The 26,792-nt window shown below is 41.2% G+C and overlaps 2 protein-coding genes and 1 pseudogene across 3 annotated transcripts; 2 read left to right on the top strand and 1 right to left on the bottom strand.

Moving 5' to 3' along the window:
• The first annotated feature begins 105 nt into the window (after nucleotides 1–105).
• Nucleotides 106–2,576, top strand: LOC124005207 (protachykinin-like). The gene is made up of 5 exons (XM_046314218.1): nucleotides 106–628; nucleotides 863–965; nucleotides 1,067–1,090; nucleotides 1,368–1,424; nucleotides 1,511–2,576. Exons 1-5 carry the CDS (start codon nucleotides 488–490, stop codon nucleotides 1,519–1,521), a joined length of 336 nt encoding a protein of 111 aa, XP_046170174.1. The 5' UTR covers nucleotides 106–487; the 3' UTR covers nucleotides 1,522–2,576.
• LOC124005206 (septin-7-like) lies at nucleotides 1,974–16,224 on the bottom strand. 2 transcript variants are annotated; one of them, XM_046314216.1, is made up of 15 exons: nucleotides 16,072–16,224; nucleotides 15,092–15,093; nucleotides 14,292–14,394; nucleotides 9,744–9,850; nucleotides 7,576–7,676; nucleotides 7,272–7,406; nucleotides 6,430–6,547; nucleotides 6,073–6,165; nucleotides 5,654–5,750; nucleotides 5,524–5,575; nucleotides 5,251–5,379; nucleotides 4,339–4,359; nucleotides 3,581–3,716; nucleotides 3,138–3,280; nucleotides 1,974–2,918 (listed from the first exon to the last, which is right to left on the bottom strand). In XM_046314216.1, the coding sequence occupies exons 1-15, from the start codon at nucleotides 16,073–16,075 to the stop codon at nucleotides 2,879–2,881; spliced, it is 1,281 nt and encodes a 426-aa protein (XP_046170172.1). In that variant the 5' UTR covers nucleotides 16,076–16,224; the 3' UTR covers nucleotides 1,974–2,878. The 2 variants fall into 2 exon arrangements, with proteins under 2 accessions (XP_046170172.1, XP_046170173.1); XM_046314217.1 differs by lacking the exon at nucleotides 4,339–4,359.
• Nucleotides 16,225–17,357: 1,133 nt separating this feature from the next.
• On the top strand, nucleotides 17,358–25,681 carry LOC124004855 (annotated as a pseudogene).
• Nucleotides 25,682–26,792: the final 1,111 nt, after the last annotated feature.

Raw genomic sequence — 26,792 nt, 5'->3', positions numbered from 1 at the left:
TAAATGCTAAAAAGTCTTAGACGCAAGGATTATTACTGTATGTGTGCTTGTTTCAAGGATTTCACTGTACACGCACACACGTTCTGTCTCTTTCTTGCGCTCTCTCTCTCACACACACACACCTGCTTTCTCGCTCACTCTGACACATCGCACTCTTTCTCAGTTGAACAGAAGCAACAGTGGTTTACCCCTTCAGAAATAAAACACAAAGACAAAACTACTGACTCATAATATGACCTAATTATGTTACAACAAAACGGCTTGACATTGACATCCACTTAAACTCTGTCTCTGTATAAAAACGCCGGCGCGCCGATTGTAATGTTACGCCAATGGATTGACGCACTTCTCTCTGTTAAAATTTGCTCCATGGGGTATTCCAGCAGGCTGCATATTTGAACTATTGATATTATAGGAATTCTGTATTTATTCAGGCCATTAGTCTGGTTTTATCAGTGAAGTTACTCTCATCAAATAAAATAATCGCATGAAGAGGAACAACTTTACGCACAGCACACCTGCTAACACAATGAAGATAATTCTACTCATGGTATTTTCCCTCGTTTTGGCAACTGTCCTTAGCCAAAAAATCTATTTTGACGACAGTTGGAGAGAAGACAATGAAACGGTAGGACATTTCTCTCAAATTGTCAAAAATATGTTTGAAACATTTGACTATAGCCTATAGTGTCATTGTCGAAATTAAGATTTAAAAAATGTTTCAGCACTGTCCCTTACATTTGGAAATGTGGACTATTTAGGAAGCAGCGACGGGCAGTGATAGGCTTCATAATTTGCATATCGTGATTAGTTTATGCTACATTCAAACGAATAAGCTAAATTGTGTATTTTATTTATTCAGAGCAAATGGCCACAATCTGAGCAATACAAAGAAATCCTGAAAAGAATGACTCGAAAACCTGAGTCACGCAAATTCTTTGGTCTTATGGGGAAAAGAGGCTCTGGTAACTACTTCCTAGTTATAATTCAATATTTTAAAGGACAATAATTGTATTTCTATAGAAGCTCATCTGTATTTTTGCTTTTTCCCTTCCACTCTTTGCAGCAAAATCCCAGGTAACAAGAAGAAGTAAGTGTTGCATGCATTAGACAATGGTTGGCAATGACAATTTCAATAGCATTTAACCGAGGCTACTATTATGAAGATATTGATGGGATACAAGGCAGAGATCCTATTAAATGATAGAATTATATATGATAAAGGTATGAACACCACTAAGGTGGAACTGTTCTCATGCCATATACAATTCCTGCAAGACTCTCTGGTGTGTAATGTCAAAATGGGATTACTATGGGAGACTTACTTTTTTCGGTCTGAAATAGCCCTACTCTCAACTCTTTTCCAGGGCAGAAATTTGAGTCTTTTGTTGGACTGATGGGTAAAAGGAGCTCAGAGGAACAAGGTAAAATACCAGCATTTAGTGTATCTGACTCATTCTGATTTTTTCTTTCTCTTAGGACATACTGTTGATTACTGTTATTCCTGCAGGTAACTTCTAATGGATCTCCATAGCAGCTACATACAACTTTGAATCAAAAGAATCAAGTATGAACCAGGATGCACTGAACATGTGTTTGCATGATTGTTTCAGTCACGTGTGATGTCCAATATTTTGAAAACATTTAGCATCAAATTAAACAGTACTTGCAAAAATTGCTTTAGATAATTAAGGAAGATGCATATTACTGTGGTGTGAAATGTCAAATCTATTCAGGCAAATAACCTGTTAGTGCTCTGAAAACATTCATATTGTGCTTGTAATGTGGCAGAAGTAAAACAAAAGTAAAACCACTAAACTGAAAAACGCTGTATGAAGGTGGAGACATGGTACAGACAAAGATGAATAAACTACAGAGCAAAATAAGTATCACAATTTAACTGTTTAAGTTTCAGTAGGCCTACTGAACGTAGTAATGCAGTATCAACATGCATCTCATCAGAATTCATTGCATTACAAGTCTATTACATGTTTATTAAGTGACTTTGTACAATACAAATAAAAAAATACAGATGAGTACATAGCCAAAGCAAAATATGGTGTTGACTTTCATTTCCAACATAATCTGATGACATGTGGAGTTACAGAAATATTCCTTTCATTTATTTTTGCTCTTCATATGACTACTGAATGTATTTTGAACAGTCAATCCTCTTCAGAAACTGGACAAAGCTTCAGAATAATTCTCCATACAAAAAAAACATTACTTTAGCTGGCTCGGTATATATAAAAAATAAACTGAAATATAACATTTATGAAGTTAATGGTGGTCCAAGGCTAGTGAAATTAGCTAAAAACAGAAAGCGTTACATTTTGGAAAAAAGCTTCAGCCATAACAAAGCCCAAGGTGCATTTTACCCTCCAGATTTCCCATTACTCCTGTTGAGAGACTGAGACAGTCATTTCGTGTTAGGCTACATTGCATGGGGAGCTGTTCAGTATGAGGTTTATCTGTTACACTTTACTAAACAAAAATTATTTTGTAAATGCCATTTCCTTTTCCACATCATTGAAGATCTTTTGTGCATGTAAACAAATAAAACCACTGAAACATGATTGTAGAACAGTTCATTTTTTTTGTTGCTCTGCATTAAACAGTAGACATCAGTTGTTAAATAGGCAATGCAACCTTGGGGGGAAGGGGCAGTATTCAGTTATATATGGGTTTGGCCTGTCTAAGACAGTAAGTTTCGTTAAGGTAAACACATTCCTTGGAGAAGTCCACAGGCAGCTCTCTTCCGGTCATTGTGACCCAGCTGGGCTGTACATGAGCTTTGGTGTTGGTTTGGTGCCACACACAGATGTCCGAGCTGGCAACATTGGCAACAAGTACAACTTGGTGTTTCTGCAGACTGTCTCTAAAATATCTTCCCTTTCTTTTTGTTCTTTTCGAGAGTCCTGTAGAGGAGAATAGTATTTAAGGCAATAAAATGATGCAAACATTTACAAAGTGGTTGAGATGACTATAATGACATCTAGTGGGACACGTAGGTATTATGTTCTGCAAAGACCATTGTGTCTAGTTTAGTTGTTTTCTCTATCCAACAGACAACACTAAATAGAGCTACTTTAGTAACAACCAAAGTCACCACTACAGTTCAGGTGCGTGAGTGTTACCTGGAGGCATCCAGTCTCTGTTGCTCCAGGCGCTGATTGGTCTCCCAGTTGGCCCGGTCATCCTCAAACTGGCGTCTCTTCTCCTCCAGCTCCTTGTGCTGGGCCTCCAGATTCTTCTTCATCTGCTCATGACGCCTAGAGAGCTGCAGAAGAGACATTTTGAAAAAAAAATGAAAAGGCATGATCACAACTGTATGACTTACTGAAAAAGTGAATTGTTGCGAAGAAGACTATCCTGGTTAAATAAGTGTGCATTTGGAAATGTAACACTTCAGAGAGAGAGGCAGTGAAGTTCCACACACGTCATTAAACACTCACTGCCTCAATAAGACTTTCAGTGCATCAACACCCACCAAAAAGTGAGTGTTCATGCATCAGGAAGTAAGAAGTCAAACCATATGGTAGAGGTCAGTAGTGTAGTAAGGCAATGTGACTGATGTTACCTCAGCCTCGGAATCTTTCAGCTTCTGGATCTTCTCCTTGACCTTCATCTCAAACACCTGTTCCATTTCCATCTCCATCTTCTTCATCTTGGCCACGTGCTCCCGCCGCTCCTCCTCCATCTGAGCCAGGGGGCTCCTGCAGGGTCACACACGTATGCATGCAAACAGTCAGACCAGTCTTACAGTGCAACGACCCCCTCCATCACACTGGAATAATCCGCACAGTAATGCCACCCACATTTTCCTGCAGGGAATTGGTACATACATGGATATATGCATGAAAGGAACGGTAGGACCCAACAATATGGTGACTGAAGTGTGGAAAAGCAGAGGGAAGAAGAAACCCAATTTGCTCTGGAGCAGGGGACTCAAAGACCAGCACCAAGCAATCATGGAGCTGAGTTAGCGAAGCTGTTAGCATAGGCTAGTGAGTAACTGTAGTGAAATAGTGGTGCTTTGAGATGTTAGCTTAGCTAAATGTTAGTAAACGCAATTGAACGTGAGAAGAAGCCACCAGTCCAACTACGCTAATTACATTTGAAGTATTTGCAATGGAATATGCATATTTATCAATTCCCAGTTGACTTCAATGTTGGCATCTACAGAGTTCCTTGAGACATTCTCCGACATAAGGGGGAAGAAAGGAGAGAGAACTGAACTGGGAAAAAGAGAACCCAGACAAAGGAACACGAACAGGGGAGGAAAAATATATATTTTTTAAAAATTAGGATCAAAGGAAACATAAATTGACCACTTACATGCCTTCACCTGTGTCATGTCTAAAAAAACAGAAACACACACACACTTAGCATGCTGTGATGAAATCATGCACTACGACTACGGGAAAAAAATAGACTGACCGCACTAACAAAAAAAACATGGACTAAGAACGAAACATCTCCTTTCTCATGGTAAAAACAAGGAAAAGTTCAAAGAAACAAAACTACTTTTCAAGAGGCATGAAACAGTGTGTGCAGTAGTAGCCTTACATTAGTAGCATGTGTTTGGTGCGTAGCTGTGCGTTAGGAACCGCAGTGTGTGAGGGTGTCTCAGTAAAGAGCTAAGATGCTGAGAGTGGTTGGTGTACATAAAAGGGTCTTAGGTGTGAGAGCAACAGTGTGGAATTTAAAGGGATAGTTATGGATTTTGGCAATCATGCCCTTTTCTACTCCCCCAGAGTCAGATGAATTTTTGGATACCATTTTTATATGTCTGTGTCCAGTATGAAGGAAGTTGCTATCTAGCACAATACTAACTAGCGTAAGTGCAATGACTGGAAGATTATAGGTATAGACTACCAGCCATTGCGCTTACGCTAGTTAGCATTGCGCTAGAAAGCAACTTCCTTTAAACTGCAAAGAGAGACATAAAAATGGTACCCCAGAGTTCATCTGACTGAAGAAGTAGATAAAGGGCCTCATTGCCAAAATTCTGAAGTATCCCTTTAAGCTGTAATACCTACATTTGGAATGGACCTATATTGGAAAAAAATACCTCCAAGAACACTACGACAATAACATCCATTTATATACAGCCTAAATATCACATCAATATGATAAAACATTTCAGATGTCCAGTAGATTATCTGTCAGGTAAAATATGCCTTTGATCATTGACAAAGAGAGTTAGGCTATGCCTAATAGAGAACCGTTGGTAGCTGTTGGACTCACTTGGTCGACTGTTGACCCTTGACCCTGTTGTTGTCCTGTCCGTTGTAGGTGACAGCCGCCAGCTTCCTACTGCGGTAGTTCTCATAGTGGACGTTATTGGTCACGTCCTTCAGGTCCTGCATGTGGGTTCTGTATGCACACAGAAAGACAGACAAAACACGTCTTAGAAACCTAGCAAGTTGAGGCTATGGTCAATGTGGTTGACAAAAAAAACAGCATTGTCATTTCCCCATTTTCTATCAATTGTTGTAACTTCATGTTTCGAGTCTGTACCTGATGAGCATGTCTCGTAGGATGGTGAAATCACAGTGGTCTCCGTTCTCAACTGCAAGGAAAGACAATCAACACATATTCAAACCGCTCTCCAGAAGGAGCCTCTTACTAATCTCATCATGCCTGGTACCTTCTGCCACTCCCCATGGGTACTGTCGTCCTCTGGTCCTCTTCCCATTCACCTCGATGATGGTGTTACTGCCCACCACGGCCAGGGGCAGACGGTCCTGCAAGCAAAATAACGTGTGAGCCGTGTGTGTGTGTGTACATCTGCAACATGCTGCTTGATTGAACCACTTTATGCTGTATTGGTTAAAATGTCCAGCACTCTTTTATTTAGTGTGTTTTACTGTTTTAGGTGGTAATAGTGCAGTGACTGGGAATTTGCACGCCCTCGTACAATAAGCGGAAATGGTTGATTTTGCAAAAATGAATTGCGACACCCATTCCAATATCCAGGCGGGACTGATGTAGCTAAGTGCCTCACAGTTTAAATGGCTAAGTTCATGCATGGTGTTTAAAACTACTCGCAGTACATTTGTGTCATACCTTGATCTTCTTCACCAGTTTGTTCTCCTCCTCATCATCAGTCTCTGGGAACTCGTAGATCTGGATTTTGTGCTCCAGGATTTCCCGCATGATCTGAGGGAACGTTCAGTATGTTTTATTAACAAGGACCCCAATGACAATCCAAAAGACATGTGGGACAGTTCTTTATCATGTGGTATCAACTCCATTCAGACTGTATGAATGTACTACCCAGAGGAAATGCCGAAGGCATCGCCAGAGCACTATGTGGAATAGGAAAAGGCCCATTCTGCCCAAACAGTCTATTTCTATCTGCAACAATCAAGTCTTCTTCTGTGTAGACCCTTGATGCCCCGCCCCCAGACAGAGCCCACTGACCTGCTTCTTGAACCGTTGGCACTCCTCTGGGGTGAGAGTGTCTGCTTTTGCGATCAGTGGGATGACGTTCACCTTCTCATGCAACCGTTTCATAAACTCAATATCCAGAGGCTTCAGTCTGGAGGGAGACATGACATAATAACATTAATACCATAAATGGTGGGGTATGGGTACTGATGGACAGATTCAGTCCAGTATTTTCATAGCAAACCACAAAGCTCACATTTCTTTCCTTAAATATATTAACTAATAAAAAAATAAAAATTGCAATGGAGCTCTAGTAGTGTGAACAAACAAGCAATTTATCAAAGATGATGACAACACAAATAACTATTGTCTGTGTCCCCAGAACACTTTCCCCAGCTGTATCTCGTTAGCAGTGTCACTGTGCAAGGCACTCGAGAGTGAGTGAGCTATATCAGCTGGTGCTGTGAGGAGTGTGTGCGTGTGAGGGGTCAGTGTGTGTGAGGCCAGCATAAGCTGCTCATTCTAAGAGCCTGTCTCAACACTGACTGAGGGATTGTAAGGACAATGTCCCATAGAACAGAGTATGAACAGTGAACGCATGCACACACCACATTTACCCCACAGCCACGACACAAACAGCCTTCTCTGACAGAGAGCCGATACCCTTTAGCACTATCAGTCATATGAAACACAACTATGGATGTATACTGCAAAACAACCCTAAAGAGAGAAAAAAGCCTAAGAGGCAGTAGCCAAAACAGATTTAAATTTCTAATATGGCGTAGTGCACTTTACACTTCTGAAATCTTAGTAAATCTTAAGCCCTCCCCCTTCATTCACACTGTCCGAACGCTCTCCCTACCACCTAGACTCACCCGTGTCCCGAGGGGGCGATGAAGTAGAGGCAGCACTGCACTCTACTGTCGGGCATCAGTCGTCTGTTCACCCGCGACTCACAGTTGAGGAAATCCTCAAACTTGCTGTCTATGTGGTCGATGACCGGCTGCCAGCTGCGTGGTACATACAGCCACAGGGAGGAAACAAACCCACACACATTGAGCCAAAACGGTCACAACTTCCTGGAAACCTGTTCGCAAGCTATGAGCTGAAATGGCTGTCAAATGGGTCAAGATCAATGCATTGATTGGAGCCAAAATGGAGTTGTCAAACTTTGCGTACCAGTTGCTATTGTCCACAGCATCGCCGAATCCTGGGGTGTCGACTATTGTGAGCAGGAGCTGGACACCACCTTCCTTTACTAACACTTTGGATTGCTCCACCTGGGAAATACAGAGTTATATTAGCATTCAATAGCTGTCTTGTCTAAATGCATACTGGTTACTGTTCATATTTGGTGTATGACAGTGAGATAGTGAACAATACAACTTTCCTAAGAACATAAAGCACTCACTACACCTCTAGCTGTTTAACAATGCAGGACCCAATGGGTTCAGCAAAACGCCCATCTCCACAAGAGAGTGTTTGCAACAACACAGAAGAAATGAGCATACTGCCAATCCCAATGAAGGGAAAGAAGAGGACCAAAACACCCTCTCAGGAAGACACCTTGTCCCCAATTGTGTAGCACACAGAGGACAGTGGGTGACTCTCGTTCTAGCTGCATGTATCAACATGCAGTCTAACACTGTTATTACCTAACTATGCAGAGGAACCAGAAAAACAGACGAGGTTCTGTGTGGAGATAACATTGGGTTTTGGAGACCAAGTAGAGCAAGTTTCTCTACTAAATGACATGCAGTGCCTTCAGAAAGTATTCACACCCCTTGCCATTTTCCAATTTCTTTTGTGTTAAAGCCTGAATTTAAAATGAATTATTTTGAGATTTTTTTTGTCACAAGCATACACACAATACCCCATAACTTCAAAGTCGTATAATGTTATTCACATTTTTTTTAACAAACTGATTAAATAAAAAGAAAAGCTGAAACGTCTTGAAATCGTGCAGTGAATTTCAAATACAGATTCAACCACAAAGATCAGGGATGTTTTCCAATGCCTCTTAAAGGGCACCTATTGGTAGATGGGTAGAAGAAGAAAAAGCAGCCATTCAATAGCCCTTGGAGCATGGTGAAGTTAATTACACTTTGAATGTTGTATCTTGACACCCAGTCACTAAAATGATACAGGCGTCCTTCCTAACTCCGTTGCCGGAGAGGTGACTTTAAAACAGCTGCAGTGCTTTTACACCTGCATTGCTTGCTGTTTGGGGTTTTAGGCTGGGTCTCTGTACAGCACTTTGAGATATCAGCTGATGTACGAAGGGCTATATAAATACATTTGATTTGATTTAAAATGGCTGTGATCGGAGAAAACGGAGGATGGTTCAACAACATTGTAGTTATTCCACAACACTAACCTAAATGACAGAGGACGGATGTACAGAATACAAATATCCAAAAAAAATGCATCCTGTTTCCAACAAGGCAGTAAAGTAATATTGCTAAAAAAATGTGGCAAAGCAATTAACTTTTTGTCCTGAATACAAAGTGTTGTGTTTGGGACAAATCCAACACATTACTGAATTCCACGCACCATATTTTAAGCATAGTGGTGGCTGAATCATGTTATGGGTATGCTTGTAATCATTAATTAAAGGACTGGGAAGTTTCAGGATAAAAAATAAACAGAATAAAGCTAAGCAAAGGCAAAATCCTAGAAGCAAACCTGGTTCAGTCTGCTTTCCACCAGACACAGAGATGAATTCATCTTTCAGCAGGGCAGTAACCTAAAATAAGGTCAAATCTACACTGGAGTTGCTTACCAAGAAGACAGTGAATGTTCCCGAGTGGCCGAGTTAAATCTACTGAAAATCTATGGAGAGACCTGAAAATGGTTGTCTAGTAATGACCAGCAACCAATTTGACAGAGCTTGAAAAAAACATTTAAAATGATAAAAAAACGTCAAATTTTGCACCATCCATGTATGGAAAGCTCTTGGAGACTTACCCAGAAAGACTCACAGCTGTAATCGCTGCCAAATGTGCTTCTACAAAGTATCGACTGAGACACAGGGGTGTGAAAAATGAAATGCATGTTCATAAGTTTCAATACACTTGCAAAAATGTACAACAACAAAAAATGTCATTATGGGGTATTGTGTGTAGATGTGTGCAAATTGTTTTGCTTTCATCCATTTTGAATTCAGGCTATAACACAAAATGTGGAATAAGTCAAGGGGTATGAATACTTTAGTCTGCTCTATAAATCGCAGAATGTGTTTCAAATTCCAAGGCATCAACACAGAGGCAAACTAACATGGTCATCAGTGGAAGAAGAATATTCAACAAGAGAATATAGGACTGTTAAGCAGAAGTGTTTTAAACTACCTGTACAGTCTTTTTGACTCTGTGCGAAGGCCCAGGGTATTCTGACGAGTACAAATCTGTTAGGAACAGAGAATTGATCAACGTGGACTTTCCCAATCCCGATTCACCTAGAAAAAAAAGAGAATAAAAAAGATCATAAAGCCTAATGACAGTGTTGCTACATTAGGGTCAGTGTCATTTTAAAAATGAGGGAATCAATGCAACTCAAATCAACATACTGGCCTAGTGTGCACAGTATAACACGTAGCTAAGAACACAACATTTAAAGATATAAGGGAACACTGACATTATAAAACAGCTAACCATACATGTTGAAAGCAGGTACATCCCACTGTGTGATAGCTATTCATGCGACTTTAGAGGCATCCAATGGTACTATAGAAGCAACAAATAAATCCCAGCCAATAAATCCCAAAGGTCATGTCTTTGATTGGGCTATTGACATTTGTCAAAGACAACCATCAATCTGAATGATTGTGTAGGGCTAGGACAACAGATCCTATTCTGAACGTGGATAGAGAATACCTTATCATGCCGGCTGTGTGGTCTCGTTTATCTAGTTTGGCTAGCCATTGTGTGCCTGGTTTCCATGCTCCTGGTGAATGGAATCATTAACGCAGTGGAAATGACCACTGGCACTGACCTCGATCGTCAACGAGCTGATGTTTACAGGCTACAGTATTGGGAGTTGAGCGCTACCATTTCTGTGTTGAGTGATTGCACTTGACAAAGTGCATTTCAATGCCCATCTTCATACTCCTGTGAGTATGAACGGCTAGTTTATATCAACACACCAGTGTTTTCCAGGTAACGGAACAGGTTGGCGTGCTCCATTCAGCGAGGCATAGTGTGCTGTGCCAGTCACTGCTGATAACATCAGCCCTTTCTCACACTACCAGTGACATGGGCTCAAAGCTCCTCAGGACTGGGTAGATGTGCTAGCTCTGCCTACTGCTGAGGCAGAGAGTTTGTAACAGTATACAAGACTGATATTGCTGAATTAGCAAACGGTCAAACTATCAACCATTATTTGTTGCTATAGATTTTGTATTAAAAGTACAAAAATGCATACAAAATCCACAGCAAAAAATGAAATGGTTGATAGTTTGTTTGCTAATTCAGCAATATCAGTCTTCAGTCTGGCGTTATCAGCAGTGACTGGCACAGCACACTATGCCTCGCTGGACGCAGCACGCCAACCTGTTCCGTTACCTGGAAAACACTGGTGTGTTGATTAAAATGAGCCTTCACATATGCAAAGTATGCATCGTTTGTGATGCGTTCACATTCACAGAAATAGGACTTTAAAAATCATATTATTATTCTCATTGCAGCAATCAGGCTGGCGAAATCTTCAAGGCATTTTTGGGCCCCAACAGCCAACTTGGGCACCATCCAACACATTGCCTTTAAAGGACATTTTATACAGCAGGGTAAATCATGGTGACTTGTTTAAGAGGAACCCCGTTGCATGTGAGTGCCTGGCAAGACAGGCATGTTTAGATAGAATGACAAGTGTAGGCGAACTTCTTAAAATTGATCAATGATAAACCCATGACTGGCTCAGAAAGACGCTCTTGTAATGCCAGAACTATTCTTAGCAGTGAGGGAGAAATTCTGCTATGCCGACCACAGGAAATGGTTTGACCCAAAGAAACATATTCCCTCCAAACAGTGACTGATTAGCAAATTAAGGCCCCTGGGCGAGTTCAACGACCGCATCTAAATACTTCAACGGCACTCTTGTATTTTTGATAATACTGTGCAATGTTTAATAAATCAATGCTATTTTAATAGGCAGGCGGATGTGAAAAAAAGTCAAATGAGAGAGGTTGACTGAGAGGAGGTTAACCACACACACGCACTTTGCTTGCACATAACTGTGGTCACACACACATTTGTGTCTACAAATTTAACTTACCATATACAGCAGGGGTGTCAAACTCATTTCGCATCGTGGGCCACATACGGCCTAGGGAGATGTCAAGTGGGCCGGACCATTAAAATTATACCATACTCTGCTATAAATAACCAAAATATCATGTCTTTCCTTTGTTTTGGTGTAAAGAAGCACAAGAACATTAGGAAAATATTGAAATTTAATGAACTATCCTTTTACAAAACATTTCATGAAACACCTCATATTTCCTTAGACAAATGTGCAATTTACTTTTATCATTCACAAATATGCATTGCAACTGATCCCACTGATTGTACAAAGGCACAAAACTTTAATTGGTACTGAAAAATATAGTAATGCACTTTAAGATTAAATGAGACTTTTAAAGAAAGGAATTTTTAAACCACTTACACATACGCATATAAAATCTAAATGTAATCCCTGCGTACACCTTACAAACTAAGGAGAGTGATTTTAAATGTGTAATGAAGAAAGTGTTGCCTGTCCTGTAAATCTGTAAACTTCATACATGAAACATACATACACATACAATACATACTGAAAATTTATGGAGTTGTATGAACAGTAGAATTCCATCACACAACTTTTGTTTTGAAGCTGCTGACTAACATTAAAGTGCACATTTTTTAAATCACCACAGTAAGGATTCATCTTCACAGAGCTGTATTCTTTCAATGCAAACAGTATCTAAGGCAGCATTTTAAAGGTGTTAGTCTAGTCTGGACTTGTATTTGTACCTGAAACTTGGCATCTTTTGGCCTGTACAAGTGCATCAACACCAGGTGTCATGTCCTGACTAGCTGTCACTTTCAGAATGTCATTTAAGTGCTTGTTTGTGAGCCTTGAACGCATTTTTGTTTTATTGATATTCATCACTGAGAAAATTTGGTCACAAAGGTAGGTTGTCCCAAACATGCACAAAATTTTAGCAGCCAGGGCTGTTAATTTGGGGTACCCTGGTAGTAGATACTGATAAAATCTGTCCAGACCTACAGAGGCAAATTTGCCCTTCAAATCTGCATCACACTGCAAATCAATTATCTCTAGCTGAATTTCGACCGGCAGATCAGAAGCTTTAACTGTGAAAGGTGAGCGAAAAACTGAAAATTCTGTCTCAAGTTCACCAAATACCTGAAAACGTTTCTCAAACTCCCGCAGTAGTCCTGCAATTTTGTCTTTGTACCGTTTCATGTCCGCATCAGGTCTGGTCACACACACATCTCTCAGACAGGGGAAATGAGCAGGGTTGCCATTTGCCAGTTGCATCTCCCACAAAGTCAGCTTCAACTTAAATGCATGTATGTTGTCAGAAAACTGTGTGACAACTTTTTTGCAGCCTTGCAACATTTTGTTCAGATTGTTCAAGTGTTCAGTAATATCAACCAAGAATGCAAGGTCCCGTAGCCATTCCTGAGATTGTAATTCCAACACCGGTTTTCCTTTTTCTCCATGAACTGTCCGATTTCCTCTCGTAGATCAAAGAAATGCCTCAGCACAGCGCCTCGGCTTAACCATCTCACTTCAGTGTGGTATGGCAGGCTGTGGGTAATGTTGCTGTCGCTGAGAAGTTTGTCAAACTGACGATGGTTCAGACCTCTGGACCGGATGAAATTTACAGTGCGAACAACCACCTCCATGACGTGGTCCATTTTCAGCGACTTGCAACACAATGCCTCCTGGTGCAAAATACAGTGAAATGTCCAGAAACGATCTCCTCCATTAAGGGCTTGTACTTTGTCTTTGAACTTTGTCGCGACACCTGCTTTCTTTCCGACCATGTATTCCTCGTCAGGCTAATATTGGCAAAAGCTTGTCGCTTCTCGGGACATACAAGTTCAGCCGCCTTCATCATGCATCGTTTAACAAAGTCACCGTCGGAATACGGCTTCGATGCTAATGCTATTTCGCTAGCAATTAGGTAGCTGGCTTTTACCGCTGCTTCACTGACTTCTCGGCTCTGGATGAAAGTTGACTGCTGTTTCCTCAGACCCGCCAGCAATTCGTTAATCTTATCTCTTCTCAGTTGTCCTTGCAAGCCGTCATATTTTTCGCTGTGATGAGTCTCGTAGTGGAGTCGAATATTATATTCCTTCAATACCGAAACTTGTTGCAAACACACCAAGCACAAAGGTTTTCCGTGCATCTCTGTAAATAAATAGGACGTGGTCCATTTTTCTTTGAAAATTCTACACTCCTTATCTACTTTTCTCCGTTTGGATAACGACATTTTGGCTAATGAAGGTGTAGCGGAGAGGTAGAGACCAAGATATTAACAACGTCGTAACAAGCAGCAGATGGCGCATTGATACCGTCTGCTGTTTTCAGTCTGTCTCAGTGATGCGGCTTGTGTTCTACTCTGATGGAAAGAGTGCGCCCCTTAGCGGATAATACATGAATTGCAGCGAATTAAAAATATTAATTCCATGTCTTTTATGCATTTTTTCCACTTTCAAATTATCCTGCGGGCCTGATCGAACCTCCTTGGGGGCCGGTTCCGGCCCGCGGGCCGTATGTTTGACACCCCTGATATACAGCCTTACCTGGTCAACTGTATTGTGTAAACTGAAATGAGTGAAAACATGACTCGGTTGAACCATGACCTCAATATATGAATAGCATTTTCTTACCCACAACCATCAGGGTGAATTCAAAGCCTCTCTTCACTGATTTTCTGTACACTTGATTGGGAAGGCTAGCAAAGCCCACATACCCCTCCAGATTCTTTTGTTGCTGGAAAGTAACATACGAGCACAACATCATCACCACCACAGCTTTTGCAATGTTATGTAACAGGCCTAGGTTACTTTAAAATTAGGATAAAGTAATTCTGATAAGCAGACAAATCAACATCGGCCTAACTGACCAATCCATCCATACTTACAGCTGTTTTATGGAAATAATCATGTGATGTGGTCCAACGTGAGGTAAGAGCCAAAGGAGAGAACACACACGACAAGTCAATATCAGCAATAATCCTAACAAATAATTATTTTTACAGAATCAATTTCACAAACTGGAAAATCTGGGGATAAATAACATGTGCTTAGGCTAGCAAGCATAACATCACAGAGTTGGATAGTATGATAATGTTATTCACTGTTGTTGGCTTCACCATGGGGTATAACGGAGTCCAATCTCTGTTGATTCCCTTAGCCTTGGACTGTTGTTCAATTTTTTTCAACTGAAAGCCTATGTCAGTGCGAAATTATCGTTCAAATTGTGTCTTTATGTCCATGCAAGAAACGTTCAATGCATCATATGAGTGAGATCACTATCTGTACACCAGTGGAGGCTGGTGGGAGGAGCTATAGGAGGACGGGCTCATTGTAATGGATAGAATAAAATAAACTGTCAAACCTTGCTTCCATGGGTTTGATACTGTTCCATATATTCTATTCCAGCAATCACAATGAGCCCGTCCTCCCACAGCTACATGAAAAATGTAACAAATCCTTCTTCACGATTATGCTAGCTAGTGTAGTTTCCGTTTCAGTTTGCGGGTCAACTGAAGGAAGTGGCGAGAGGTGTACACTCATGACTGCATGATAAAAATGTGTATATTTATCACAATTTAAATAGGCCTTCTTTAATAAAAACCTGACTCACTTTCACTTGGTCCTACCCCAAAACAATTTGAAAAGGCAGACACCCAAAGATACCCCATCTTCACACTTGACTTGTCCTTAGATCTATCCAAGGTCTGAGAATCTAACTGTGTTGGCTTGAGCGACTGTTTATCCTCATCTGTCCCCTTCCCTCAGATTATCAGAACATACTCTAGTTTGCTGTTTTCGACATTATAGGGTGTCACACACACTTCAATTTATTTTCCAGTGTCGAACTCATGGGGAAATTCAGTGTTTGAAATAGCTGAAAGTAAATACATTGCTTGATATTGTTGTTTTGCTAGCTAACCATTAACAATGGCTTGCTTGGTGAATACTGGGACAATAATTTAAAGGGTAAGGACTTGGTGTTAGCATTTTCTGAATCGTAGGCTAACAAGCCAGCTGGCTAACGTTAGGTGGTGAACATGACGTTATCGCCACACACAGGGGGAAAAAAAGATAGCTAGCGTTACCTCGATGGAGTTTCCTTAACAAACACCAAATACATCAAATAAGACATTCGCTTTTGGAATGAACCACTAGGTAGGTAAACATTTAGGAGTAATTAGTGAGGAGGTAGAAAATAAGTACACAGGAAATGCCTTAGCTGACGCTAACCTGCTAGCTAAGCTAGCAACTCATCCAACAACTGGTGGGGGGACGACTGGGCGTTGGTTACTCAGACAACTAGAAAGCCACGAACAACCATTACTTTAAAATAGCCATTCTGATACAACAAGCTATATATGTAATTTCCAAAGCAGTTTTAGGACATTTTTGATACAGTAAGTAGACTCACCCATAATATTGACGTTCGCTGCCGCTCAGAAACCGATCATTCACAACCCGACATTCCGCTTCTTTACCACTAGCGCATACCTACGTACTATGGCCGACGTAATTTCACACCTGAACGACGGAGACTACGCCAGATACAATGCGTACTGTGATTATGAATAGCAAAAATTAAGGACCAAACATCTCGCGGTAGTTTGTTCATTTCCTGAGTTATCCACATGCTATCGCGACAACAATATTACATTTTTGCGAAAGAGAATCTCTGTTTTTATTTTATTTTTATTTTCTATCAACATAAACCTGACAGAAACTCTGCATCTACTTAACTTTCCAGAATCGGAAGTTTATTTTGCATATAGATAGATGCACACGGGTTAGTAGTTTATGAAAAATAAATATTAATCAACATAAGAGCTATAAACCTACTTGTTAAATACAGTTATTTGGTATTAATATGTTTATTTATGTACTTGGTGAAACTGTAACAACAACTGAGCTATAATAACAGGGGAACAACTAACAACTACATTCCAAAGACAAAATTATCTGGTGACGGAATGTGAAAAGGCGTCAGTTGTATCCATAGAAACTACCAGATAATAATGTTGCTTCCTCCTATTGGTTAAAGCTATCATCAAATTCAGTATGACCTTTTCTCCAATTCGGGCACATACTTTCCCATATGCTCATGAATAAACTGCATCATTGAAGGAGAAAACAGGCTTGAAAAAGAATAATAAAATAACAGGTGTACACTACCACATAATAATGTTGCTTCCTCCTATTGGTTAAAGCTATCATCAAATTCAGAATGACCTTTTCCAATTCGGGCACATACTTTCCCATATGCTCATGAATAAACTGCATCCTTGAAGGAGAAAACAGGCTTGAAAAAGAATAATAAAATAACAGGTGTATTCTACATATTTGCCATGGTGAAGGAGGGTAAGGTACTGCTCAGTGGCTCAAAGGAAACACGTTTCTCCTTTGTCTTGTGTTCCCTTGTAGTGGATGGATGCATTATTCCCGAACTATGTCGTGTACTTCCTTTGTAGTGACTGGGTCGACCATGCACCACCTGAGTCTGTCCTTAAAGTGCTCATCTGTAAAACGAATGATGGTACTTTTCTTCCTTCAACTTCATATGATGTAAAATAGATATGACTTGTGCTGCCTTTATTTTATGACTTTTTGGCAAAAACCTGACAAGAGAGCCGGACAATTCAACACTCTGAATTCAGGTAGATTTTTTATTCTCTTTATACCCTCTCTTTTCAGAGAGTTTTTCATCAACTCCAAGCTGTTGATCTTCTTGCAAGGGTAAATTTACTTTAAATCTATTTTTAAAACCTTAAAGTCTGACAGCTTGCGGTGCTTTTTACAGTTGCCGCTTTATGTCCCGTTCACTCCCTCTCCAGTACATGGAGTTGATGTGCAGCAGTTATCTGGAGTGTGGACAGCAGACATTTGCCATGGAGAAGTTGGTCACTATGAGTTATCATATCCCCCCAAATAGTAGCCTGTATTTCCCTCAATGTCCTTTCTTATCATTCCTTGTCTCTTCATTCCTGAATAGATATGTTTCAGAAACTGTTTGCAGTGGAGGACCAAAGGCAGTGGGTTATTGAGAGTGGAGCTCATAAGGTAAACAAGTGTAACAATTGCACTGCCTCATACAATATACTGTGGGATTGTGTTAAATAAATAACTGTACTCCTAACTGACTGTTAGTCCGATGTCTTATCCCCATTACTTGTGGATAGTTTTTTTTCTGTCTGGGAAAGTAGTAACTAATGAGCATATAATGACATAAGATTTCATGCTCATGCTCAGACCCTGGTTAAGCTCCTATGAACACGTGACAGCAGTGTGTTACTAGGTTCCCTCCTAGCACTCACCTCATTGGCTGAGAAGTAACTGCTTTTATAAAGTGACCTTGGAAAAATCATGCATACCTTTTAGTAAGAGTATACACTGTAACTAACACTTAAATACATCACTTGATCTATCCCCTTGTTCAGAATGCAAGGAAAAGATAGGAGAGTCATCAATCGTGGAGAATCTTCTTGTTATACTCAAGATTATGACTTACTGTCCATAAGGTACAGTGCCTACCTCCCTAATCAGTCACACACTATGCGTTCATCTTTGCGCAATAAAGTTGCTTCAAAATAAACAGTTCGCCTTACACCCCCCCATCAACAGCATGACTATATCACTGGCAATAACATGCACCTTCCAATGTCTTGCTTTGATGTGTGTTTTGCGTATCCATTTTACTTTGTGTCCCTTTCAGGATGAATGCAGAGTTTCTGCGGCTGCTTTCCCCGGTGCGGCAGGTGCGGGAGCAGGGGAGGGAGTGCGAGGGCCTGCCGGTGCTGCTCAGCCTGCTGCACGGGGAGCACCTGAAGCTGATGTGGAGCGTAGTGTGGGTCCTGGTCCAGCTGTGTGAGGAGCCAGACACCAGCGCCGAGATACGCACCTGGGGAGGGGTGCAACAGCTGCTCCACATTCTCGACAGGTGAGAGGCTACCTCTGGATAGACTAAAGAAGTATCATAAAAGTTCATGGAGAGCATAGACTACTCAGGAGTTCACTGGGTCAAATGCAGTATATTGGGTGAGGCCTAGGTTAGTGCATGTTATGACCCTGAGAAAATTGTGATTATGAGAAAATGGTATGCAACCTCTGGTTAGGCTAAAAATGTCACGCCATGTCTCTGTTTCACCTATTCCTGTGATTGTCTCCACCCCCTCCAGGCATCGCTTATTTTCCCCAGTGTATTTATCTCTGTGCTTCCTGTCTTTCTGTGCCAGTCTGTCTTTTATGTTTAGTCAAGTCAACCAGCGTGTTTTTCCCATACTCCTTTTGCTATTCTCCTTTTTCTAGTCCTGGTTTTGACCCTTGCCTGTTTCTTGACTCTGTACCCGCCTGCCTGATCATTCTGCCTGCGTGGACCACGAGCCTGTCTGCCATTCTGTACCTCCTGGACTCTGATCTGGTTTTGACCTTTGACCTGTCCACGACCATTCTCTTGCCCACCCCTTTGGATTAATAAACACTGTAAGACTCCAACCATCTGCCTCCTGTGTCTGCATCTGGGTCTCGCCTTGTGCCTTGATAAAAATAGTATTTCAAGCTTTAGAACATATATTAATCAAGAGTTACTTAAGAGTTTAGTGGGTCAAAGACAGTAGTTGAAACATTGGTTAGTGCATATTATAACCATGAGAAAATTCAGTTGATGAGAAAGCAGTATGCAACCCAGATCAGTAGACTTCTGTAATGTACTGTATGTTGTCTGTTCTAGTGAACGGGCGTACGTTTCGGACCGCCCCTCTATCGAGGCCCAATGCAGCGGGACGCATTCCAGAGACAGCACATCAGTGAGGAGCTCAGTCCACAGGAGGATGTGGACGACACCATATCTCTACAGTCAGGTAGGAACACACACTGGATATGTTGACTATAGCTCATACAGATTGATCTACGTCGAACATAAACTTATGTAAATGTCTGTCTTTATTGCTGCATGCTGTGCGGCTCTGACTGAGCTCGTTTTGGATGACACCACTGCACATCAGGTGGTTCAGGAAAAGGGCACCTACCCACAAAAAGAAACCGAGTGTTGGCTACCATTAGAATGGTCAATGAACTGGGCAGTATTTAGGACTATGATATTAATTCAGAATAGTGTTAGTGTAAAGGATATTTTTGAAATGCGTTCCCTTTGCTTCGTCAGGAGAATGGGGTCTATGTAATTGCGAAATTGATTCTGCCACGACGCTTTCTCAATGGACCAAAAGAAATATCCCTACAGGTATTAAACACGCATTAGATAACGGTGTAACTACAATTATCATGTCATGTTTGTCCTTATACTGCAATGTTAGTAATTATGTTATTGTTGATATTGACAGTGCTATGCATTTCTGAACCTACCTTTCCTCTTCAGCATGGAATGTAACCGACATCTGTTTAAAAGGTGATGACATATGAGATTATTTCTTAAAGTCAATGTACATATTCTTTCCTTTCAGAAAATGTATGAAAAAAACTTTCTGTTTCAGGCTCTATCCTACAGATTTATTTGTGATGTTCATTGATGTTGGACATTATGTGAGAGACATCACTGTCTATGAAGCACTTCAAGCAAAAGTTTCTCTCCACACGGTGACACAACTACTCTACTGTAAAAACAACTATATGTAACATACAGGTAAACACCAACATATAGCGTCTTAAAAGGTTGTTGGGCCACCACAAACCAAAACCGCTTCCATGCGTCTTGGCATAGATTTTACAAGTGTCTGGAACAATATTGTGGAAGCACCTGCTTTCAATATACTTTTTATCCCTCATTTACTCAAGTGTTTTCATTATTTGGGCAGTTAGCTGTACATCCAAGGGCCCTTTCCTGTCTCCTTTTACCTGTTAAATACATTTAGATTGTAATGTAAAGCCCCGTATAATAATGATACATTTACTATTTTCATTACTTGTTCTCTGCAGCCATTACTACCCTACTCCACTCTGTGAGGATTGTTTACTGGTTTGTATTGGCTTGCCTTTAGCAGGAGGAATTGGACAGTCTGAGGGAGAGTATTGAGACTTTCGGCCAGAACCACCCTCCTCTGAGAGTGATCAATGGCTACTCCATACTGGACCTTCTAGGCACTGGGGCCTTCAGCAGTGTGTTCAAGGTAGAGCCTCCTGCTGAGCCATTCATCAGTGCCAACCATAACGTGCCTGTAAGAGTGGACACATGACAGCCATTACAATGTGGTTGTGAGTGATGTGGCATGTCTGATTGTGCTTGGATTTCAAGGACTCATGATCATGAATTGCAATCACTAGAATTTAACTACCTCTGCATGCTTGAGTTTGAATTTGTACAATTTGGCATGACTATGGAGGGATTTTAGTGCCAAAAGAAATTGAATCTGAAATGTATTTTGGCACTAATATTTTTTTATTTCAGATTTTTTTGTTTAACCTTTATTTAACTAGGCAAGTCAGTTAAGAACAAATTATTATATACAAGGACGGCCTACCAAAAAGGCAAAAGGCCTCCTGTGGGGACGGGGGCCTGGGATTAAAAATATAAATGTAGGACAAAACACACATCACAGCAAGATAGACAACACAAAACTACCTGAAGATAAACCTAAGACAACAACATAGCAAGGCAGAAACACATGACTACACAACATGGTAGCAACACAAAACATGGTACAAACATTATTGGGGACAGACAACAGCACAAAGGGCAAGAAGGTAGAGGCAACAATACATCACACAAAGCAGCCACAACTGTCAGTAAGAGAGTCTATGATTGAGTCTTTGAATGAAGAGATTGAGATAAAACTGTCCAGTTTGAGTGTTTGTTGCAGTTCGTTCCAGTCGCTAGCTGCAGCGAACTGAAAATAGGAGCGACTCAGGGATGTGTGTGCTTTGGGGACCTTTAACAGAATGTGACTGGCAAAACGGGTGTTATATGTGGAGGATGAGGGCTGCAGTAGATATCTCAGATAGGGGGGAATGAGGCCTAAGAGGATTTTATAAATAAGCATCAACCAGTGGGTCTTGCGACGAGTGTACAGAGAAGACCATTTTACAGATGAGTATAGAGTGCAGTGATGTGTCCTGTAAGGAGCATTGGTGGCAAATCTGATGGCCAAATGGTAAAGAACATCTAGCCGCTCGTGAGCACCCTTACCTGTCTATCTATAAATTATGTCTTCGTAATCTAGCATGGGTAGGATGGTCATCTGAATCAGGGTTAGTTTGACAGGTGGGGTGAAAGAGGAGCGATTACGATAGAGGAAACCAAGTCTAGATTTAACTTTAGCCTGCAGCTTTGATATGTGCTGATATGTACTGAGACTACTCCCAAGTACTTGTATGAGGTGACTACCTCAAGCTCTAAACCCTCAGAGTTAGTAATAACACCTGTGGGAGGTTTGGCATTCTTCCTACCAAACCACATTACCTTTGTTTTGGAGGTGTACAGAACAAGGTTAAGGGTAGAGAAAGCTTGTTGGACACTAAGAAAGCTTTGTTGTAGAGCAAATAACACAAAATCCAGGGAGGGGCCAGCTGAGTATAAGACTGTATCATCTGTATATAAATGGATGAGAGAGCTTCCTACTGCCTGAGCTATATTGTTGATGTAAATTGAGAAGAGCGTGGGGCCTAGGATCAAGCCTTGGGGTACTCCTTAGTGACAGGCGGTGGCTGAGACAGCAGATTGTCTGACATTATACACTGCACTCTTTGAGAGAGGTAGTTAGCAAACCCGCCCAAAGACCTCACAGAGACACCAATACTCCTTAGCCGGCCCACAAGAATGGAATGGTCTTCCGTATCAAAAGCTTTGGCCAAGTCAATAAAAATAGCAGCACAATATTGCTTAGAATCAAGAGCAATGGTGACATCATTGAGGACCTTTAAGGTTGCATTGACACATCCATAACCTGAGTTGAAACCAGATTGCATAACAGAGAGAATATTATAGACATCAAGAAAAGCCAGTCAGTTGATTATTGACATGTGTTTTTAAAGATGCTACAGTGAGGGAAAAAAGTATTTGATCCCCTACTGATTTTGTGTTTTGGGTCATTGTCATGCTGGAATACCCATCCATGACCCATTTTCAATGCCCTGGCTGAGGGAAGGAGGTTCTCACCCAATATTTGACAGTACATGGCCCCGTCCATCGTCCTTTTGATGTGGTGACCTTGTCCTGTCCCCTTAGCAGAAAAACAACCCCAAAGCATAATGTTTCCACCTCCATGTTTGACTGTGGTGATGGTGTTCTTGGGGTCATAGGCAGCATTCCTCCTCCTCCAAACACAGCGAGTTGAGTTGATGCCAAAGAGCTCCATTTTGGTCTCATCTGACCACAACACTTTCACCCAGTTGTCCTTTGAATCATTCAGATGTTCATTGGCAAACTTCAGACAGGCATGTATATGTGCTTTCTTGAGCAGGGGGACCTTGCGTGCCCTGCAGGATTTCAGTCCTTCACGGCGTAATGTGTTACCAATTGTTTTCTTGGTGACTATGGTCCCAGCTGCCTTGAGATCATTGACAAGATCCTCCCGTGTAGTTATGGGCTGATTCCTCACCGTTCTCATGATCATTGCATCTCCACCAGGTGAGATCTTGCATGGAGCCACAGGCCGAGGGAGATTGACAGTTCTTTTGTGTTTTTTCCATTTATGAATAATCGCACCAACTGTTGTCGCCAAGTTGCTTGCCGATGGTCTTGTAGCCCATTCCAGCCTTGTGTAGGTCTACAATCTTGTCCCTGACATCCTTGGAGAGCTCTTTGGTCTTGGCCATGGTGGAGAGTTTGGAATCTGATTGATTGATTGCTTCTTTGGACAGGTGTCTTTTATACAGGTAACAAACTGAGATTAGGAGCACTCCCTTTAAGAGTGTGCTCCTAATCTTTTTAATTTCTTTTACTAGGCAAGTCAGTTAAGAACAAATTCTTATTTTCAATGACTGCCTAGGAACAGTGGGTTAACTGCCTGTTCAGGGGCAGAACGACAGATTTGTACCTTGTCAGCTCGGGGATTTGAACTTGCAACCTTCCGGTTACTAGTCCAACGCTCTAACCAGTAGGCTACCCAGGTCGTTACCTGTATAAAATACACCTAGGAGCCAGAAATCTTTCTGATTGAGAGGGGGTCAAATACTTATTTCCCTCATTAAAATGCAAATCACTTTATAGCGTTTTTGACATGCATTTTTCTGGATTTTGTTGTTGTTATTCTGTCTCTCACTGTTCAAATAAACCTACCATTAAAATGATAGACTGGTCATTTCTTTGTCAGTGGGCAAACGTACAAAATCAGCAGGGGATCAAATAGTTTTTTCCCTCACTGTACATTATCTGATTACTTCCTAAATAACGCCCATAATACCCCTCAGGTGCCTGACAACCGACACAGACTTGGGTCCAGACATCGTGGAAGTCAGAGCCAAGATCTCTTACATCATTATGAGGTTCATGGACAGCTTGTACACCTCGTAGAATGCTTTGGAGAGGAGGGCCGGAGCGAGACAGGAAGCGAGCACACTTCCTGGAGAGCCATCGGGGCAGGGGCAACTGCCGCCACTCCTCTAAAGACCAGGAGAAACCCCCTAGTAGGACTGATGAGTCCATGGTACCTTACTTCTTTTTAGGCCACAGCTCAAACCAAAGCAAAAAAATACACCGCCAAGGTAAATCTTCCCTGGATTATATGGCCATAATTGATGTTTCTCATAAAACATTTGCTACCATGTTGATTATGATCTATGTGTTTATATAGATAGTGGCTCCGATGGAGCTCTAGATCCCTCTCATGTCAACATCTCCACTGCCTCGGGGTATAAAGACGCTGGTGAGCACTTGAATTCAAAATGCTCACTTGAATTTAGATCGTTCAACGGCTAGGAGTATTCCCAAGTGTACTGTTTGGATTGGAATCAATTGATCTTTGTTCTTGTTAAAGGGCCTGTAAAAGAGCAGCATCAGGGCTTCTGTGGCAGATGAACAAATCTTAGCCGTGTGAGTCTGATGATCATACTCTGATATATTATATGTTGTTGAATATTACCCATATCATCATTTCATCTGAAGAGTACCTATACTGTTTGTGCCATGACAACAGTTTGTCAGTCAAGTGATTAAAATAACCATCCTCTTTTCCTCAGTGGTGAGTTTGCTGCTCTGAAGCCAAAATTTCGACCAGCTAAATTGGGTCATTTTGAAGGATGTTCTGCTTTCCTCCTTTAACTCTTTAGTGAAATGGGTTCAACTCAACTGATAAACATGTGGGTTTCATAGCGTCAGCAGGAATCTGTGTATCTCAGAGGAAGGTTTGGCAGACCCGGTGATCCCATCCAAAAAACCCCGGTATCACTCAGGTAAGTCTATATGTACTTTAGATTTTCATTCGATTTAGAGTTCCGTTAATATAATGAGAACTATGTACCAGTTAGTTGGTGTATACAGTATGTCTAGACATTTGAACCATTATATTTAAAATCGTACTGTTTTTGACCATTTTATGTTCAGCTTCCCCCAGCTCTTCAGCACAGTGTCAAACGGTCAGGCGATTGAGAGATTTAAAAAGTCCCTATTCCACTATGGAAGCAGTCCCTACAGTCTCAAGGTGGAGCTTAACAAGGTTAACAAGCTTAACAAAGTGCAAGACACCAGAAACTTACAACAACGTTAGAGCGGTCTGCGTCAACTATGGAGTTGCACTGCGGTAGTTAGAGTGGCATTGTAAAGCCTATCTACCAGTCTTGTTCATCTAACGGGTTAAATCTGTATGTGTTGATCTCCATTTTGTTTCCAGCTGCTCCAGGGTTCTCCAGAGCTAATGGAGTCGGGCTCTGCCAGCTCAGACTGGTGGTCTCTGGCCCAGTCTTTTGGAGGAGACCATCTAGGTGCTGCCAAGCAAGGTACGCTAACCTCAGGGCTAGTGCAAACTGGTTAACATGGCAATCTAACAGTACTGAGGCAAGGGCCACTGCTACATGATTGTTGTGTGCTCACATGGTCTCCCATGGGGGTTGCTATAACTCTGTCTATGTGTTTACAAGCCTAAAATTGATCTGCTAACAAGTCTAGCTTTGGGCTACAGGTGGTATGGAAAATGGGAATCAGCTATGAGCAGATGCAGGTTAGTGTCTGGGATTGTTTTCTTTTTATGTATAGAAATAAATACAGTAAGTTAGCCCGTTGAAGTTGACATATTTCTGGACATGTGGATGTCTATGTCTGGCTGAAACGGAGAAACTGGAAATATGGATGGTATAAGTGATAATTCCTTTCAGGCCATTATAGAGGAGATTCTGGAGGAGAATGGATAGAACGCAATGAGGAATGACCAGGGTGCAACGGGGACAAACAAGTGACCTCCATCCTTATATATCATATCTTTATTAGCACGCTAGTGTTTTCCAGTCACACTGTTGAAGTGGGCTAGCACTACATTTCTGAGAGGCTGATAACCTGGATACACAGTCTGCATAAAGGGGAAGTGTTTCACCACAGGCTCAAACAGAGACAAATAGGGTCAGAGTACTGATTTCGGGTCAAAGAAAGCATCCATACTTCTCAATAACATATGCATATTAGACTATTTATGGCCTAAGACGTTGAAACTGTATGTTTACTTGGAGTTTTTCCTCTTTGTGTTTGCACTGAGATAATGTACTCATGCATTGATCATATCTACAAATCTACACCGTTTCTAGGGTCTTTCTCAGTGGGGTGCTGTTGTGTGATTATTTTGTGATCTCGCTCAGGTTATTTACTGCTTTATTTCTAGTATTAAATTGCAGAATCACACATCAGACGGCATGTTCCTAATGTCTCTATACAATGACTTGTTTGTTGTTGTTGCCTACTTCCAGATTGTATTCTATGTTAAACGTTATTAATTGTACATTTGAATTTGTTTCTCAACAGCTATGCTTTGAGGAAATCTCAGATGAAGATCGATGCACTTTCTACCTACGTTTAACAGACCGGTATTCGTGTACTCAGGTCTGTGTGTTAATAGAAACTCTTGCATGTATTTCCATTACATGGGAAATAAATCTATTGCTGTGGAGAACCCTGTTTTGTATGTCTGGCTTTAGATTATTGAGCCACTCTTGAATATTTCATATCGTTATTGTGTTTATACAGTAGAGTGTAATTCTCCACAAAGG

This window comes from Oncorhynchus gorbuscha, linkage group LG19 (genome assembly GCF_021184085.1).
Source record: "Oncorhynchus gorbuscha isolate QuinsamMale2020 ecotype Even-year linkage group LG19, OgorEven_v1.0, whole genome shotgun sequence".
Classification (NCBI taxonomy): domain Eukaryota; kingdom Metazoa; phylum Chordata; class Actinopteri; order Salmoniformes; family Salmonidae; genus Oncorhynchus; species Oncorhynchus gorbuscha.
Note: the sequence above shows the minus strand (reverse complement) of the source record. Positions and strands in the feature narration are given on the sequence as shown.

Excerpts from the sequence above, each read along its gene's own strand:
- LOC124005206 (XM_046314216.1), bottom strand. Across the intron at positions 7,407-7,575 it reads GCTGTGGACAATAGCAACTG|CTGGCAGCCGGTCATCGACC; the intron begins GTACGCAAAGTT and ends TGTACCACGCAG. Across the intron at positions 5,576-5,653 it reads CCCATGGGGAGTGGCAGAAG|TTGAGAACGGAGACCACTGT; the intron begins GTACCAGGCATG and ends CTTTCCTTGCAG.
- LOC124005207 (XM_046314218.1), top strand. The coding sequence starts at position 488 with ATGAAGAGGAACAACTTTACGCACAGCACACCTGCTAACACAATGAAG. Across the intron at positions 629-862 it reads GGAGAGAAGACAATGAAACG|AGCAAATGGCCACAATCTGA; the intron begins GTAGGACATTTC and ends TTATTTATTCAG. Across the intron at positions 1,091-1,367 it reads ATCCCAGGTAACAAGAAGAA|GGCAGAAATTTGAGTCTTTT; the intron begins GTAAGTGTTGCA and ends ACTCTTTTCCAG.